Here is a 19,350-nt window from a genome sequence, read left to right as displayed (position 1 = left end):
GGTGAGCGGTGGTACAGCCACTGAGTGTTGTCGTCTTTCCTTAATGCTGGCAAAGTCCTGTTGCTGTGTTCAGTAGGTGTAATGATTTGTGCCAACGATAATCACGGGTGTTCTATTCAATCCCCCACCCAGTATCGGCCACCTTCTCCAGTGCATGCTGCTCGTGATGCTGATCCAGTGTTGCATGTAAGTCTGTTTTGTGGCCGGATCTTGCGATTTTAAGCAATGCACATGCTCCGTGGCTGAGCATAGGTTACTATGGGCTACAGCTAACTTGGGCGTAACTGTGTGGTAAAGGGTATTCTTGCATAGGCCCAGCTGAGGGTAAATGCGCAGGTGGAATTTCTGGCTATTTAGCAGAGAGTCTACGCAGGTATGTGTGTCCTGATAATGGTGCCGGCTATATGAACAAGCGGCTACACGGGTACGGATACATGTGAACAGCCACATTTAGTTTGTAACGTGGCCCGATTCTCAGGTACCAGAACATACTGCTAAATCGAGCATCTCTTCTCTCCTGTGTAGCTGAAAGATACTCTGGAGCAGTCTATAGATCAGCTGAGGAGTCAGCGGCTGTCCCGCCTATCCGGGGGCAGGAGTGCGTCTCTGTCCAGCTTGTGCACCGGAGACCTGGATGCCACAGCAGGTCAGTGTTGGAAAATAAGCCATTAGCGGTTTATACCGCGTACGAGCAGCGGGAGGGAAATGTTCCTAGTGTGTGAACGCCTCTTCTTTCTCAGTCACCGGAAACAGGCGACGGCAGCCAACCTCCCCTCTGAAGGACTACACCGATATCGGGATCCAGAGACGGCGCCGGTCTCGTTCCGCCAGCGTGCGATTTCTGGATGAGGCGGGCAATCCTGACCAGGTAAAGCTGTGGGTATTATTATGGAGAGACAGAAATGCTGCTTGTATCGGGTGTAGTGATCAGAGGGTTCTGCTTCTGTTCTCCAGCTTCATTCGCTGCATCAGTCGCTGAGAGACCTGAGCTCAGACCAGCTGCGCCTCAATGATGACCTGAGCAGAGAGCTCGTCCGCAGGAACAGGTACTCGTCTGTAGGCTTGTGTAGAGAATAATAGGACGTGAACACCAACGCGGGTGCTGGAAACTCTTATTCTGTAGGTTCTTTACACCAGGTGTGATCGTGCACATATAGGGGGTCATTCCGAGTTTATCGCTAGCTGCCGTTGTTCGCTGTGTAGCGATCAGTGAATGGCTAATCTGCGCCTGCGTATGCACCGCAATGCGCAGGCGCGTCGTACGGGTACAAAGTCCTTTGTGGTTTTGCACTGGTTCTAGCGACTATTCCAATTGCACAGCCGAACGCAAGGAGATTGACAGGAAGAGGGCGTTTCTGGGTGTCAACTGACCGTTTTCTGGGAGTGTTTGGAAAAACGCAGGCGTGGCCGGGCGTTTGATGTCATTACCGTGTCACTCGTCGCAGCAATCATCGCACAGGATAAGTAACTACAGGTCTGGTCTTGTTATGCACAAAATGTGTTTGCAGGCGCTCTGCCGCACAGGCGTTCACACTACTGCAAAGTGAAAATACACTCCCCCGTGGGCGGCGACTATGCGTTTGCACGGCTGCTAAAAACTGCTAGCGAGCGATCAACTCGGAATGACCCCCATAGACCTGTATATGTATAAGCGGTGAATGACTCTCTCTGCAGCCTGTATTCTGGTACTCTGAGGCCTTCATGCAGGATGATTTCTTTTGCTAGAATACACAGATTAGCTCCTCGCCGCTAAGTGGATCTTGTGGTTAAATCCTGTATGTTCATGTTTAGTATTAGACTATAGGTGGAGCCGGTGGGAAATACAGATGTATCCTCACTTACTGGTTGTCTGTACGACGCAGTTGAGATGCCCCGAGGCTAGTAGCGTACGGATTCTTTCTTTATAGTTTGCATTGCAGAATCAGCGGAAAGCCGCTCACAGTGTATCAGAAACGCCGGGTTGCCACATTACCGCACAGATTCAGACTCTGTTTCACACAGATGTACAAATGTCGCACATCACATTGATCAGTGTAATGTAGCAGAGTAGTTTTTGTCGCTCCCAGTTATTTTATTTACGTGAATAAGACGCACATTGAGTGAGAAAGACCCTTAATGCGGCTGAGTCACAGCAGACTGGCGAGGCGCGAGGGGCTGTTTGGTGTGGCTGAAGCAATACTGTAGTCAGAAAGGACACATTTGTAAGAGACTTTGGGGTTTCGTAGCGCATTCCAAATTGCTTTGTTGGTTTTGAGAGCTAGAGCTAGAGGGGCATGAAAGGGACATTATTGTCCCTTTAAAACCAGCATCTGGAACCGCCGAAGACTTTTTTTTTTTTTAAAGCGCTGTATAGTAAATTTACCTCCTTGGCTTTGACTCATGATGGATGTTTGTCTAGGTGTAATCTCTGTTACTGTCTTGGTGCACAGTTTGCTGACATTAGGTAAGTGGTAGTTTGGTAACTGCACACAGCCCGTCGGTGTTGTGGTAATATGACGGCTCTCTATTTATTTGGAGAAAAACTAGGATGAAATAACAACAAAACAGGTTCCACACGGTGAGATATTTCTTTGCAATTTTGACTGTATAGTCAAAATCGTAAAGAAAGTTAGTGCAGATCGCAAGGTGAAAGTCACCTTGCGATCCCGATGCGTTACTGATGCGTGGTCCCGCACGGTCGGTATCGCATGCCTAGATAGACTGTGCAGGCAAGTCAATTTTGACTATCTCGTAGAAAAGATAGTCAAAATTGACACTTAGCCAAAATCGGACAAAGCCAGTATCGCAAGCACAGTCATTATATGTTTGCGATACCGACCTAGCCCCTGTCGATTAGTGAGAATCGGGCATAGCCCGAATCTCACCGTGTGTATGCACCTTAAGTTTTACTTTGAAAATAATTTTTTGTCTGATCAGCAGTGACTGGCTGCACGGTAGGCACTGGGGGAGAGAACCAGGAAGCAGAGTGGCTGGGGGCCGGGAGGTCATTCTGAGAGCGGCAGCTGCTGGAAGACTTTCTTCCAGCATACAGAGTTTGGGTGTTTCTGACTGGTCTCATCAGACGTGACCATGTCAGGGAAAGCCCAGCACAGAGTGGTTGCATCTGACACAACCACACCAGGCATGTGTTTTCTACCCAAACAGAGCTAAATCCATTCTATCTATCTATCTATCTATCTATCTATCTATCTATCTATCTATCTATCTATCTATCTATCTCTAGTTAAGTAGTTAAAACAGTTGATGTATTTATTTCTGTTCTAATTTGTGACTTGATAAAAGCAGGATGGGCTGACTGAATGTTCTGCTTCACCTCACAGAGCTGATGCGGAGACCAAGCAAGCTCTGCAGGAACTAACAGTCCGTTATGATGAGACCCAGCGCCAGGAAACGGTGAGTGTTACAGCCCTGCAGGCCCCCTCTCGCCCCAGACCTCCATCTATACGGGAGAGGCAGACAGTTACCCACACTCTCTGCAGTTGTCCGCGATCGCATCTCGCTGTAAACGTTCACATTTTTGCTTTCTCCTTGACAAGACCCAGACGTATGTGAGGTACGAGGTTAATGCGCCATGCCTTGTGCTGTGCTGGGGATCCGGCATCTGCCATATTGAGCAGTTCTGTACTGCTCTGGATTGCGGTCTCGTATGTACTACCTCTAGCAGGGTCCCCTGCTCTTTCTATAATTGATGAGGACGTTTGGGACATCGTACGGCCGTACGTGTGCTGCTGCGGCTCTAGTATAATTACACCATTCGAGAAGATGAACAGATCTTCTATAAATAAGTGGAACTACTGAAGGGTTGTATATAAATTTAGAATAACAATGACGTGGCTCCGATGGCCTGTCCTGGTGCTCACGGATAGGGGTGTATGTTTCGTCACCATCTGTACATGGTTAGGCTGACAAAACAGACAGGTCCATTACATTCAACCTTCAGAGAGTCTAGCTCTGTTCATATGGAGAGAGTCGGACCAACTCCCCCCCTCCCCCCCTCCCCAACCCAGGAAGGCAGCTGACAATCTAATCTCACACTTTACTAATTGCCTCACCAAGGGCCAAAATCCTTTCTCTGGGCAGTCACCCCCGTGTACTATGCAGTAGTTTTATATTCCTGTTTAGTATCAGATGTTCGTTGTGATGCATTAATTACGTCCTCACTTATACGGGGTACAGAAAGTATTGCCCTTTAACACTGCTAAGTTCTATTTCCTATGTCATTTTCTCAATTATTTCTTCTCTCGACAACTGTGCCTATTGCGAGACCCGATTCATATTCCATCCCCGACTCCATTCTCACCACTGACGTTTATGTAACTCTCTGAACCCTCTATTCTCTTTGGTCTGGTGTGAAGGCCTCGGAGCGTGTGGAACGGCGGCTGCAGCAACTGGAGCGAGAGATGAGGACGGAGAGACAACAGGCGGACAGGCGACAGGACCATGTGGGTCAGGTGTCCACACAGCTGCAGGAGGTGAGTCCAGGTGTAACCTGGTTAGCCCAGTAAGGGCTAACATCGTCCATTTGAATGACCCTCAGGTTTCTCAGGAGGGCCGGGCTGTTCAGCCTTCCAGGGCCAGTGAACATGCATGCAAGACACACACCCTGACCTCGGCATCTCATGAAAATGGGGAAGCCCCACCTTCCCTCCCGATTTCGGGAACGCTGCCCAGCTCCGCCACCAAACAGACACAGCCTGTCATTCAAACTGCAGCTTAGGGTGGACTGCGTGTGACAATGCAGAACGAGTCATGTGCGTAAGCACCACCATCGGAGATTTATACATTCCATTGGTTGCACACAACTATGAATCTGACCCACAGTCCATTGTCTGTTCACTAATAATCTTCCAGCGCACACGTGTAATATTCCTCAGTACTCTTCAGCATACTCCGGGAGGTAACCGTTCAGAACAGATACTGAAAGGGCGTTCGCTATTGTCTGAGTATGGGGAGACGAGGGATACGAGCTGTGATGTTTGATACTGAGCACACACAGATTTAGTTAAGTTTACAATAAAGGAATGGCTGACTGTCAGAGCGCAAAATCCCCCCCACAGATAGGAGCCTACACCCCGGCAGCCGGGTACGTGAGTAGTAAATAGATTTTGACTTCTCCATTCTTATATGTTTGTCTTGACCTCTTGAATGGAGCCTGGGATCTCCCCACAGATGACTGGTAGTCTGTAGAATCAGTATTGCACAGTGGGGGTCATTCCGAGTTGATCGCTAGCTGCCGTTTTTTGCAGCGCAGCGATCAGGCTAAAAATCGGCATTTCTGCGTATGCACCTCAATGCGCACGTGCGACGTACGGGTACAAAGACCTTTGTAATTTTGCACAGGTTCAAGCGAAGCTTTAAGTCGCACGGCACAACGAAAGAAGATTGACAGGAAAGGGGCGTTTCAAGGTGTCAACTGACCGTTTTCTGGGAGTATTTGGAAAAACGCAGGCATGCCGGGGAAAACGCAGACGTGGCTGGGCGAACGCTGGGCGGGTGTGTGACGTCAAAAGCCATCCCTCCAACGTTAGATTCAACGCACACGAACAGTAACTACAGGGCTGGTCTTGTTTTGCACAAAATGTTTTTGCAGGCGCTCTGCTGCACAGGCGTTCGCACTTCTGCAAAGCGAAAATACACTCCCCGGTGGGCGGCGACAATGCGTTTGCACGGCTGCTAAAAACTGCTAGCGAGCGATCAACCCTTTACCTCTTGTTTGGGGCCTCTTAGTTATTCCACCACATTTCTCTGAACAATGCCTGTAACACATAGGGCCAGACGTAATGGCTTGCGAGACGGCCGGAGCTCCGAGACTCTGGCGGAACTTGTACGTTTTTTTTTTTTAAAGCGGCAAATGTTTACAAGGCAAAACTAATCAGGTTTTCCTTGTAAATGTTTGCTGCTTTAAAAAAAACTTAAGTGTTCGGCCGGAGTTTCGGAGCTCCGGCCGTCTCGTAAGCCATTACATCCGGGTGTGGATCATAGAGTCGACCAGACTTAGGTCGACAGTGTCTAGGTCGACCACTATTGGTCGACAGTAACTAAGTTGACACCTGAAATAGGTCGACACAAGCATTAGGTCGACGTGTACAACGTCGACTTGACAAAAGGTCGACATGCGTTTGTTTTTTCCGGTGTCGTTTTCTTCGTAAAATGACCGGTAACCCCAATTAGTGCACCACGTCCCCTGGCATGGCTCGCTATGCTTCAGGCAAGGTGCCTCGCTCTGCTACCGCTGCGCTCTGCACAGGTTACCGTTCCCAATTCTAGTCCACGTGGATCGTAAAGTATGAATACGTTAAAAAAATAATAATGGTCGGCCTAGACACTGTCGAAGTGTGGTTGAACTAGAGACCAGATACCTTACATCCACAAAGATAGAGCAATGATTAGCTGGTGTATAGTAAAATATTCCCTGCGTCACCCTCCCAAGTATCACCCAAAGCCTCTTTTCTACCAAAAATACACCATCAAAAAAACTTTAAAAAATGATTGTAACCCCCAGAACATTGTCCCTCTCCAAACGTGACCCCACGGCCACTGAAAGGGCGGGCTCCTCTGCCTGGAGGAGCTTCTTAATCCTTCTCTAATAAGGACAACTAGTCCTGGGCTATAACACAGCAATAATGTGACTAGTAAAGTGCTGCTAGTGCGCAGGTTTAGGACGTGCGGAAATGACCTGGCAGTGAGTAAGGTGTATAACACGTAAGGAGTGGAATCCCAACACATACACTGAATTGGTGCATTGAAGAAGAATGACGAGACTGCTCAAAGGACTGGCAGTGTAAATCTGCAAACGCAGGGGGTAACAAGTGGAGGATGGATGGGCACAAGAATACAGATGCCTAGTAGTACTGATTGGGACACCAGGGTGCTGAAGAACTGGGAAGAATCTCTAGATTGAAGATGTATAAATGGGTAGGAGATTAGTAGGAGGAATAAGGGACTGATCGAGATGGTCCAAGTTAAGAACAGAGAAAAGTCTTTCAGGAAACCAAGATGTACAACCCAAAGGGACGGGGGACAGAAGCAGAAAGGATGGAGGAGTTACAGGACTGTCTTTCAGATGACGCGATGAGGATTCCAGAACCAAGGAGTTGTTCCGGAGCACAATAGACCATGAAGGGAAAGGTAGCAATAGGAAGAAATTCTCCTTTCTGTATTTAGAAATAAAGAAATAATGGACTATAGTAGGTACTATATAGTATACAAGGGAAGTTCGTTCCCAGATGTGGATCCTGAATGTGGCTACGTCTGCTGTACAGCCCAGAAGGGACTGGCCAGGTGGCCTCCCGCTGTCTAGTTGCCCTTATTAGAGAAGGATTAAGAAGCTCATCCAGGCCCTTTCAGTGGCCGTGGGTTTGGGGTCACGTTTAGAGAGGGATAATATTCTGGGGGTTACAATCATTTTTTAAAGTTTTTTTGATGGTGTATTTTTGGTAGAAAAGAGGCTTTGGGTGATATTTGAGAGGGTGACGCGGGGAATATTTTACTATACACCAGCTAATCACTGCTTCTATCTTTTGTGGGTTTTTTATTTCTTTGTTGAAAACTAAAAAATAAAATCCTTTTTATACACAGACGGTGGCAAGATTCTGCTTTTGTTTTGGTCACTCAGCACAAACTGGGAACAAAGGAACGCCGTAATACAAAGCTCAGTCACAGAACGGGTGACACTTTCATCCAGCAAATTTTTTTTTCTCTTTCTCGTCTATCAAATCTTCTTTCATTTGTCCAAATCTCTCACGCTCCGCTCGCTCTATCAGCCCGAGCATTTTAATATTCAGATCCACATCCAGGCTTTTCTAATGGAAATATGCACACTTAAAAGAGAAAAGAAAGAAAGAGATTGTTGTTATTAAAGGTTTAAAGATGCCCCGGGGACACTCTATTACCGTTCAGACTGTTCCTCGTGATTTAAAACAGTTTAGGGCAATCAGAATCCCAGAGTGGGCATGAGAGGAACACAGAAGCTTGTGGGGGATTTGCAGAAAAGAGCAAGCTCAGCCTCACATGAGAGAGGATGAGGAGCTCTGGGAGAGCGTGTGTGGGCCACAGTTATGGTGCCTTCGCACTTTCTCGCTGCAGGGGTCATTCACCATTCATGGTGTCACTTTCCTGCTCTATGAATCTGTCCGGCATATTCCTATTTATAGATCAATCAGTTTGCAGCTGACTGGCTACTTCTCTGTGCTAAGGCGTCTTCTCTTCCACCGAAGGTTAATGTACGCTGTGATCCGGCGTAAAAGCTCATTTTTCCTAATTATATGGAAGATGTAATGCTTTGATGCCAGGAGGGAGGATTGCAAATGATTGCGCTTGTTTATGTCCATGTGGTGTAAGATATAGGAATTGCTGCAATACATTTACACTTGGTCCAAGGCCTGCGTGCGGAGCTGCTTGACCCTACAAAGTCAATTATTTGGAATGTAAAATCTATAATTCTGCACCAGTGAGTTAGGTTTAGACCTTTCTCACCCCGGGTCACTGGATTCCAGCTGGTATTTCCTGCTTCTTTATAGACTGCGATGTGTGGGCTTGTGGTTGAAGCATGATGTGTGGATAGCAGTCTACATTCCCTGGACTATAAGATTTGTCTGTGACCTGGACTAGCTTGTGCCTATGAAGGGTCGACGCTCTATGTTACTCTTCCTGGGTTCATCACTCATTCCTGAGAACCAGTTGTCTTTGCCCCCCCCCCCCCCCCCCCGGTCTTAGATGCCACTGCCCAATAACCCGTCTCTATGCTCCTGACTAGCGTAGGTAAACTTGTGACTGCTGTAGATTGGCCATATCATGGTAATCACCCAAAAATAACATAGTGTTGGACCGGGGGATACCTGAGGCATATGTATTTGGTATTACATTCTACTTCTAATGCCCCAACCAACACCACTATCTGATCTCTGAGTTTCAGGTTTCAGGAGAGGATTTATTTTTTTAGCTGACACGGAACTGGAGTATGTTCCATATTTCCATTATCTGACTAATTAGGTGCATTATCTAAGCTGGGTACCCCCTGATTTCTCTGTTGTGCTCTGAGGTGCAATTAAACTATGCAATGTCGGTAGAAGTAGCTAAAGATGAAGTGGTTCTCCAGTTAGCATTGCCAACCACGGCAGGTAAAATGCTTAGCCATAGTTGCAGGGAGGAGGGATGTCCTAGCACAGCCCTAATTTGCAACCTGAAGATGAAACAGTGCTACGTTACCTGTGTCATCAGTATACGGTAGGTGAACCTCCACGTACTGCTGTGTCTGCTAGAACCCTTTCTGCCTCCAGTATCCGGTCAAATGAAACTTGCTGGGATTTGTCACTGCATGTAGGTAATCATGATGTCTCTTTGCTAACACAGGCATTGAAAAAACGGGAAACGAAGTCCGATGAAGTAGATGCATCGCTGAAAGACAAGCTGGGGAGGCTGGAGAATGAGAAATCCCAGGTTTGCAGTTTATTTTACGACGTTATTACGGGTGCATGCTCCCTTTCGTTTGGGTAAATAGCGCGAGGGTAAACCCTCCACTGGTGATCTGCAGTGCGTGATATTGAGGAGAGGGACACATGAATATTTTTTGTGCTGTGCCATCTCCTTCACCTTTTGCGTTGCTGATAAGTCTGCAGTATATTATTTTGGGGGAGATTCACAATCGTACACAGCGATAGCCAGTGCAGCGTTCTCTGTCTCAGACCGGGTGTATTATCGGTGATTATAGTAACACGGCAGTACAGGGGGCAGGGAAACCCTTGTCTGTTCCTGGCTAACTCATTGCCTGTTGGTGAACAGATAATACAGATATCTTACAGATTTTCTTTCAGAAGTTTCTTGGGATAGGGGATAGCCACTGATTATACTGGAGTGATATAAAGCCTTAAGGCCTGTATTCACGGGCAGATCTAGGGAGCGAACCGCTCAGCACACATCTCTCCCCCTGCTCAGCACAGCGCGATGTGCGCCGAGCGTGCGGGGAGAGCGGGGAAGGGGTGCTCATTTCACCCAGCGGGTGAAGTGAGCGACCTGCTAGATTGGCCAATCTAGCACCAGCGATAGCGATGCGCGGGGCCGCGCATCGCTATCGCTGTGGGGGGGTACACATGGAGTGATCGCTGCTTAAAATCTAAGCAATCTAGTCAGATTGCTTAGATTTTAAGCAGCGATTACTCCGTGAGTACCCCCCTTTAGAGTGGGAAGGATGCGGCCTACAGATCTCCTGTCTAAGGGCCCCACTCATTAGAGTCTGACTGAGTCATTCTCTGTTTTGCATGCAGCTGAGGGAGGAGCTGGAGAGGTATCGGAGGCGGCTGGATCAGACGGAGGGGAGCCGGGACACGCTGCTGTGCCAGGTACAGGATGCTATGACGTGCTATATGTGGCATGGTGGATGCTTTTCCTCATTATTAGGATAACTACACCCATTAGCATACTATTTATGTTTTCTGCATCTGCTGTGCACAGGGAAAAGCTTTCTCCAGCAATCATCACTTTCTGATTCACTACACAATGTATTTGTGACAGCTCAATGCTTTTTCATATATGCATAGTATGTTTAGCGGCCTTCTAAGAATATCTATCTATCTATCTATCTATCTATCTATCTATCTATCTATCTATCTATCTATCTATCTATCTATCTATCTATCTATCTATCTAATCATTACCGGGACAGAGGAAATCTCTTCATTGTGACATAGGTGGAAGATTTGCGCAGTCAGCTCCTGAAGTTGGAGGAGGATCGAGGACATTTGCAGAACCAGGTTTCCCAAATCTCTCTGCAGAGCCAGCATGAGTGCCGCGAGGAGGAGAGGAGAATCCGGGCAGGTAACGTAGTGGGAATCCGAGTACAGGAGAGCAAAGACTCCGTACTCCGAGCAGGTGACAATTTCCCTGGTAGTGGTTTCCGGCTGACTGATGTGTTTCTGCCTTCTAGCTGTGGAACGGTCTGAACAGGGGAAACAGGAGCTGGAAGGCCAAATCGCAGAGCTGCGCTCTCAGATGAACAGGAACGCCGTCATGTCTGAGATAGAGGAACTGAAACGCAGCATTGACCACAAGGACCGAGAGAAGGTTCAGCTGGCTGAGCATCTAGAAGTGCGTGTTTCATGGGGTTACTGTGGGCAAAAAAACATAACATATGGGGTAACTGCAGGTGCAGTATGGAAAGACTAACATGACGTAATCGTTAAAGTAGCCCCAATATGAAGCCACGTATATGAAGATAAGAGCGACACTCTTGTCACACTTGTAGCTGTCTCTTGTACATGTAATCCTGGTGTGCGGAGCGTGAATGTCACTGTTGGCCAATCACCTGTTCCGTATAGTGGTGTGGCTCTCGGTGTAGTGTATAACCTGCTCTCTGTGCATAATGAACAAGTCAGGAAACATTTTAGAAATAGCTCATTATTCACAATGGACTGATCGCTACTTTTCTGTGTCATCCCATTGGGGCTCTGTGGAGCTGTTGGGCATTAGAGAGTACATCCACAAGTTCCGGCACTTTAAATCTGAAATAGGTCTGTAACTCCTCCGCTGCCATATCCTGCACCTGCAGATGCCAGCGCTTTAGTTAGGAGCTTTAGCAAGTGCAGGTGCTTATATATTGCTGCTGATTTTACATGGACCACTGTAATAGAAAAGATCCTCATGGAAAACACCCATGGTGCCTGTGGCTCTGCGAGGTTAGGAGTCTTGGGCCAGAAGTGCCACAGTTGAACCTCTAACACCAGACCCCACTCCCTACACTGGGACACCTTTAGGATGGCGGTTACAGCCATGTAAATCAGTGAGCTGGCGCTCCTGAGTGGCGAGTGCCTGCTGCGCCACCATGCACTGGAAGATAGCAGTGGTAGATAGCTAAAGCTCACCCCAGTGCTTTGAGAGATGATTGAGGAAAGCTACTGTGGTCTTCAGAACCAGGAGTTTGTATCCATTATTTGTAGAGAGCACAGGATAGCTTGTAACGCTTTGATACCAAGAAAGCAGGTACTCCTGGTAAGGGACCTACTGCTGACCGTACCATTCTACGTTGGTGGCTGGTTAGGTTGGTCAGGATCCTTCTGGTACCATTGTACTACTCTAGAAGAACCAGCTTGGGTAACAGTTTTTATCTCATCAGTTGATGTCCTTTGCTCCTTGATAAAATCTTTGAACCCCCCAACTATGTGGTGCAAGTCTTAGTGCCCGCTGGTATTCCAGGTTTGGGATCAGTCAAAGTCTCACTTTTCATCACAAGAGGTCAAAGTGGCCGCTGATCATGGACTGGTGTGTTTTCAAGGTCTGAGGATAACACATTTAGTTGGCAGAGCGGAGATTTTGTAGTTCAAGCAATGTTTCAAGCTCTAGACCTACCAGAATCTGGACATATTGGAGATCCTGAATGCTTATAGGTTTAAAGAACTAGATATGCCAGAATCTAAATATACCGGAGGTTCCTAACGCTTCTAGATTTAAAGCACTAGATATATAAGATTCTGAATATAGCGGAGGTCCCAAACGCTTATAGGTTTAAGCAGGAGGGGAAGTGTCTGGTTTTGTTCGCTTCTTTTCCAAATCGTAAGGCAGTGTTTCCCAACTCCAGATATCGGGGAACCCTAACAGTGCATGTTTTGCAGGCCTCTGCAAGCAAAAGAAGTAATTTGAACCATCTGTCCAGCCAGTAAATACACCTGTGCTCCAGCAAGGAGATCTGGAAAATATGCACCAAGACCTAGCATCCACCATGAAGTCCACCACCATGCACCAAGACCTAGCATCCACCATGAACCACTTTTATAGCAGGTTCTAGCATCCACCATGAAGTCCACCACCATGCACCAAGACCTAGCATCCACCATGAACCACTTTTATAGCAGGTTCGCAAAAGAAGTCCCCTGCGACCCACACAATCACCTCTACGATGCCCCGAACACTGACAGCCAACTCCAGGCACTGCAAGTCGCCCATGAAGAGGTGGAGGCACTGCTCAAAAGAGCCAAACCCAGGAAAGCTCCGGGTCCTGACGGAGTGTCACCATCTGCCGTGAGAGCATGTGCGGGTCAGCTCGCCCCCATATTCACCAAGATCCTCAACAAATCGCTGGAGCTACAGAAAGTCTCTTCCTGCCTCAAAAGACCCACTATCGTCCCGGTCCCCAAGAAACCCTCTATCATGAATCTTAACAACTACAGGCCGATAGCACTGACGTCTGTGGTCATGAAAACGTTCGAGTGTCTGGTTTTGAATTACCTGAAAACTGTGACTCAAACTGGACCCCCTACAGTTTGCTTATCGATTTGAATCAGTGTGTCAAGGATGCAGTCAACCTGGGCCTGCACTACATTCTACAGCACCTAGACATTTCCGGTATCTACGCGAGGATCCTGTTTGTCGATTTCAGCTCGGCCTTAAATACAATTGTCCCCAGCATCCTAACCCCAAATTACTTCGGCTAGGGGTCCCTGAAGCTACCTGTTCCTGGATAGTAGACTTCTTGACAGATAGGACACAGGTGGTGAAAGCGGGGGAATTGGCCACTCAAGCATGATGCATTAGTACAGGGGACCCTCAGGACTGTGTCCTCTCACCCCTGCTCTTCTCCCTGTACACAAATGACTGCACCTCAGAGGTGCAATCCAGTAAAGATCATCAACTTCGCCGAAGACACCATCCCCTCATCGGCCTCGTCAAGGACGGGGGCGAATCAGCCTATAGATGGGAAGTAGTCCGGTTGGCCCAGTGGTGCAGCCACAAAAACTTTGAGCTCAACCCACTGAAAACTGTCGAGATGATAGTGGACTTCAGGAAGCAGTCAGCTAATGCACCTCCGCTAACGATTGATGACAGTGTGGTATCGCTAGTGGACTCCTTCAAGTTCCTGGGGACCACAATCTCCCAGGTCCTTAAATGGGGGTCCAACGCTGACGCCACTGTTGGTAAAGCGCAGCAGAGGTTGTTCTTCCTAGAGCAACTAAGGAAGTTCAACATCCTACAGAAGCTTCTGCTCCTCTTCTACTCCGCGATTGTGGGGTCGGTACTGTGCTCCTCGATACTGGTATGGTACGGCTCCGACAACGCGAGGGACAGATGCAGGCTCCAAAAGGTGGTCAGAACCACAGAGAAGATCACCTGGGCCGACCTTCCGTGAGTCCAGGACCTGTACCTGTCCAGAGCTAAAAAGCAGGCAACAAAGATAGTGAAGGACCAGCTACATCCTGGCCACAGCATGTTTAACTTGCTTCCTTCAGGCAGGCGTTACAAGGCCGCCCCCGCCAGGTCCACCAGAAGCCTCAAAAGTTTCTTTCCCCAAGCAGTCCGCCTGATGAACTCCTGAACATTGACTGACTAGACCAGGGGTGGGGAACCTCCGGCCCGCGGGCCTTATCCGGCCCGGACAGGCATTTGAACCGGCCCGGAGACAGCCGCCGAGTGTAAAGCCGTTTGTGGCGCACGGCTTCCTGGGAGATGTAGTTTCCAGTCGACTGGAGTTGAGAAACACCGTTAGCCAGGTGTGGGCAAGACCAAGACTTAATTCCCCACACAGATTTTATTCTAGCTATCCTCTTCCCACTGAGGGTAAGGCAAGGTCATAATCTCCCCCAATGTGGAGTATCTGCTTAAATCCATTTTTATTGTGTCTGAGGGCCTCCTTTTGGCTTATCATGGCCTCCACAAGGAGGATTAAGGCTGGAACAGCTTTCAGTGGGCTTACAGTCCATGGACAGAATGCTTACTTTAGTAGAACATTCATGGCGTGCCTTTTAGAGTATCTGTAATGCAGAGTTTCATGCTGGTCATGTTAGGTCAAGCATTTCAGCTTTGGGCATCTAAGTGCGCCACTCTCTCTCAGGTGACCTGGATAGGATAATGTCTCACCTTTGCTAATGACCCATCCCTCATGATGGAGGCAGGACTACGTATGAGTCCACTGTGTTCATCACTAACATACCTCAAGTGCTCATATTACTGCAGAGTTTGAAGGTGTGATTTGAGGCCTATCAATGAGTATTGCCATTAAATTTAAAGCTGTTCTGTTTCTTTGGTACCTTTTTTTGTAGGTTTTGACTGGAGACATGGAGAAGAGAGAGCAACAGCAGCTGAAGATGTTGGGGCAACTTAAGGACATCCAGAGCCGTTATGAGACTTGTGAGAGGGAAAGGAGACAGTTAGAAAGTCATAACTCTGAGCTGGTGCAGCAAATCGAGGAAGTGACACAAGAGGCTGAGAGATGCCTGGGAGAACTCCGGGAAGCTGAGGCCCTGCGTCTGGAGGCTGAGAAGAAGAGAGAAGATATGAAATCCAAAGCTCAGGAGACCGTCAAACACTGGAGGCTAAAATGTAAAAAACTGGAGCAGGAAATGGAGAAGAAGACGGAGACGATGGGACTGACCTCTGAGCGCTATACACAGGTCAGACATACTGTCATTGCGTGGTACATACGTGTCATCATGCCAGTCTGTCTTCACAATCCAATCTTTTAAGATGACTGAGGTTTCTCGTTACCGTTATGTCATTTTTTATTTTTTTTTACTCTTAATCTAACATTTTCTGTTGCACTGGAATAGTCTATAAAAGACGTTTAAAAATGTTCTAAGAGTGACTGGGACCATTTTACACCACAATCTATTACACAGCTTTCTGACAATATAGACAGCCTTTTTTAATCTTTTATTTCTTTCATAAATAAGAAATCCTTCTAAGCGTAGTTTCTTTCCCTCGCTTGCAAGGAAAATACTTTTTTTTTTTATACTTTTCTGTTGAAATTATGTCGTTTCTTGCAGTAATTATTCTGCAGCTTTGATTGAGATGAGAAAAATATTTAATTACGCATCTGTATGAAAGTGATAATTTTTTGCGGGGGTTAATTAAACCTCGTCCACTTTTTGCGCATCAATATAAGAGGGGGAAGGAGTGTATAGAAGCGTGGTATAACATTACAGAAGGTTGAGGACAGAAAAGGACAACGAGGCAACGTTTCCCATTCCTCCTCCTCTATAGGTTATGCCCCAGAGACATGGCTCTGGTATGTAGTACGCGCAGATAGAGTACCGTTTCCGGATGGGGGTTGTAGCTAATTCTGTAGTCACAAGTACAACAACAGTGTCTTAATGCACGCTGTGTCCTCACAGGTGATGAAAGAGAAGGATGAAATGAAGTGTCAGCTCCAGGCCACAGCGCAACAAGCGGAAAGTCTGCGCAAGGAGCTGGCGGAGGTGCTGGGGAGGCGGGCACAGCAGGAAGAAGAGTTACATCTGAGACAAGTGCGACTTGCTGAGGCACAGGACCAGCAGCTGGAACTGGAGAGAGAAGTGCGCGATTCGCAGGAATTGGTCGGGCGGCTTCAGGGTATGCTCATTCCTGCACCGTATCAAATGTGTTGTCATTTTCTGCAGCACAGACAAAGGGTGCTTCAGTAAGGCACAGCAGTGATGCACTCAGGGGGGGTCTCCGAGTACCCAGAGAGTTCTGCTCCCACTTTTAATTAAGTTTGTTTGCAGAGTTTCTCTAAATTCACAGTTCTATATATAAAGATAGTTAGTGACACTGAGCACTGTATGTCAGAGAACCTGACAGAAAAAAACTCCTTTATTGCTCTGTTCAACTTAACAAAATCTGCCATTTTTCCAGCCTTAACCCATTTTCCTGGGCGTACCACTGTCTCCATAGACCTCTATTGGAATGGACTGACTGCATTGTCTAGACCCGGCACATTGACAAGCATAGCTGCATGGTTAAACAACTATAGCGGTGTCTCGTATATGTCCTTGCTGCGGTCGGCATGCCAGATCCTGTGAGACTCTGCTAGCGTCTGGCGTCTTTCTTTTGCATCTTTTTTGCCGAAAATGTGTTCGGACACTTGTATATCTGTGTGCGACTGTGAGTCTGTGTATGAAGTGTTACAATGCAGCAGCTGTGCTTCATATACAGACACATAGATAATAGTGCCGCATGTCCAATTACTCAGCACAGTCTCCTGATGCATCCTAGTTGCATTGTGTTGCGACTAAGATGCATTTTTCCGCAAAAAAGACGCCCAACGCTAGTGTAGTTGCACGGGACCTGGTGGCTCAATCGCACCAGGAATCTCAAGCTGCATGGCGTATTGAGGCTAGATGTATGAAGACGTATGTGTATATGTATTTCATGTTAAGCAAGGAGATACTGCTGGGCTCATTACTTGGCAGTAATGCAAATATTTCTGTCTGCAAGACACAGATTATCCCTACTCAGCAGTGAACTATGTACTTCATGCAGACAAATAAAACATTGTCTAGGACAGAGGTTCTCAAACTTGGACCTCAGGACCCCACACAGGGCATGTTTTGCAGGTAACTCAGCAGGTACACAGGTGTATTAATTACTCACTGACACATTTTAAAAGGTCCACAGGTAGAGCTAATTATGTCACTTGTGATTCTGTGAGGATACCTGCAAAACATGCACTGTGTGGGGTCCTGAGGACCGAGTTTGAGAACCTGTGGTCTAGGATATGCGTAACACTGCGTACAGGCCCTGTACCGCAGTGTGTTTATTACATGTTTTCTCTAACGCCCTAGGGGATACTAGGAATCCATTTAGTGCCATGGGGTATAGACGGGTCCACTAGGAGCCATGGGCACTTTAAGAAATTGATAGTGTGCGCTGGCTCCTCCCTCTATGCCCCTCCTACCAGACTCAGTTTAGAAAATGTGCCCGGAGGAGCCGGTCACGTCTCTAGAAGCTCCTGTAGAGTTTTCTGCATTTATTTTTCTGTATTTGTTTTGTTTTCAGGCCGGACTGGATGGCACCAGCCTGCCTGCTGCGTTGGACTTGGGGGGGACGGTGAACGGCGCAACCTCTCTCAGGGTTAATGGTCCCGTTCCCCGCTGACAGGACACTAGCTCCTGAGGGAACTATTCGCAAGCCCCACCGCGGCGAGCGTACATTCCCGCAGCACGCCTCCACCCCTAATAGAACCAGAAGAAAGAAGAGTGGTGAGTACTAATCCGGCATCCCTGTTAGAGGGTCGCCAGCCATTATGGCGGCATGAGGGTACGGAGACGCACGGCTTCTAAATGGGGCGGACTGCATCTCCCGCTGTGTAAGGAAACAGACGCTGAACAGCGGACACAGTACCCAGACTGTCAACAAAGCCATAAAAGGAGTCTGCCTCCATTTTATGCACATAGACACATACAGCCAGTATAAAAAAGAGCGGGAAGACTGCGCGCCATTGAAGGGGCGGGGCTTCACTATGAGCGGATCCAGCAGCTCACCAGCGCCATTTTCCCTCTGCAGTGGACACAGACAGACGCTGACTGACAGGGAAGCGCAGCTCCTCCGGAGAGACTCCAGATTACCTCAGCGGTACCAGGGGGTCATAGCAGGGGAGGGGGGGGGGGGGAGCGCTTATTAGTGTACTAAGTCCCTAATCTAGGCACTTAGTCTGCAACCGGCTAAGCTTGGCATTAGCGTTGAGGGCGCCGTGTGCTGGTTCCATACTCCCTCTCTGTCTCCCTAGAAGGGCTCTTTGTGGGTTAATTGTGTATTTAACCTCTTCCTGTGTGTGTGCTGTCACTATTACAGTATGTCAGACAAAGAGTGTGTTTCATGTAAGGCACAGTGTTCATCTTCCCCAGGGGGTTCCCTAGTGTGTACTCAATGTAGTGTCCCTTCCCAGGCTAGTGGGGCAGAACCAGCATGGCTGGACTCCATTAAGGGAATGATTTCCACAATCTCTACTAAGTTATCTCGGACCGAGAAAGAGACGCAATACTTAAGACAATCTATGACTGAGTTTATGAAAAGAGACTCCGTACCCAAACCAGCGTCTCAGTCCCCTGCCATTTGTCCGCAAAAACGCACTTTGGCCCATATCCTGCAGTCTGACTTGGATGATGAATGATAAATTGAGGAGGGTGAGGTGGACTCAGAGGTGGGGGAGGGTACTCCGTCGCAGGGAATAGTGGCTCTCTTAGAAGCTATCAGAGAAGTTCTAAATATCCCTAAATATCCCTGATAAGGTGACAGAGTGTGAGGAATCCTGTGTCAGAGGCACTTAGGGGGTAATTCCAAGTTGATCGCAGCAGGAATTTTTTTAGCAGTTGGGTAAAACCATGTGCACTGCAGGGGAGGCAGATATAACATTTGCAGAGAGAGTGAGATTTGGGTGGGTTATATTTGTTTCTGTGCAGGGTAAATACTGGCTGCTTTATTTTTACACTGCAATTTAGATTGCAGATTGAACTCACCACACCCAAATCTAACTCTCTCTGCACATGTTATATCTGCCTCACCTGCAGTGCACATGGTTTTGCCCAATTGCTAACAAAATTCCTGCTGCGATCAACTTGGAATTACCCCCTTAATACCATGTTTGAAGAACCGTGGGTTAGTCCTGATAGG

The 19,350-nt window shown here is 47.7% G+C and overlaps 1 protein-coding gene across 4 annotated transcripts in view; it reads left to right on the top strand.

Annotated features, from left to right (window-relative positions):
- CEP128 (centrosomal protein 128) overlaps positions 1-19,350 on the top strand; it is a 240,531-nt gene that overhangs the window by 45,255 nt on the left and 175,926 nt on the right. For 3 of the 4 annotated variants that reach the window (XM_063948221.1, XM_063948219.1, XM_063948220.1), the window contains 12 exons: positions 133-186; positions 526-646; positions 741-868; positions 955-1,046; positions 3,321-3,393; positions 4,356-4,472; positions 9,352-9,438; positions 10,263-10,337; positions 10,686-10,812; positions 10,922-11,082; positions 15,024-15,374; positions 16,095-16,311. In XM_063948221.1, coding sequence (XP_063804291.1) covers positions 133-186; positions 526-646; positions 741-868; positions 955-1,046; positions 3,321-3,393; positions 4,356-4,472; positions 9,352-9,438; positions 10,263-10,337; positions 10,686-10,812; positions 10,922-11,082; positions 15,024-15,374; positions 16,095-16,311 — 1,603 coding nt within the window. The remainder of the gene's footprint in view (positions 1-132; positions 187-525; positions 647-740; positions 869-954; positions 1,047-3,320; positions 3,394-4,355; positions 4,473-9,351; positions 9,439-10,262; positions 10,338-10,685; positions 10,813-10,921; positions 11,083-15,023; positions 15,375-16,094; positions 16,312-19,350) is intronic. The other variant, XM_063948222.1, reaches the window with a different exon arrangement.

Source organism: Pseudophryne corroboree, chromosome 12 (assembly GCF_028390025.1).
Source record: "Pseudophryne corroboree isolate aPseCor3 chromosome 12, aPseCor3.hap2, whole genome shotgun sequence".
NCBI lineage: Eukaryota > Metazoa > Chordata > Amphibia > Anura > Myobatrachidae > Pseudophryne > Pseudophryne corroboree.
The sequence above is the reverse complement of the archived record's forward strand: the minus strand, read 5'-3'. Positions and strand labels throughout refer to the sequence as shown.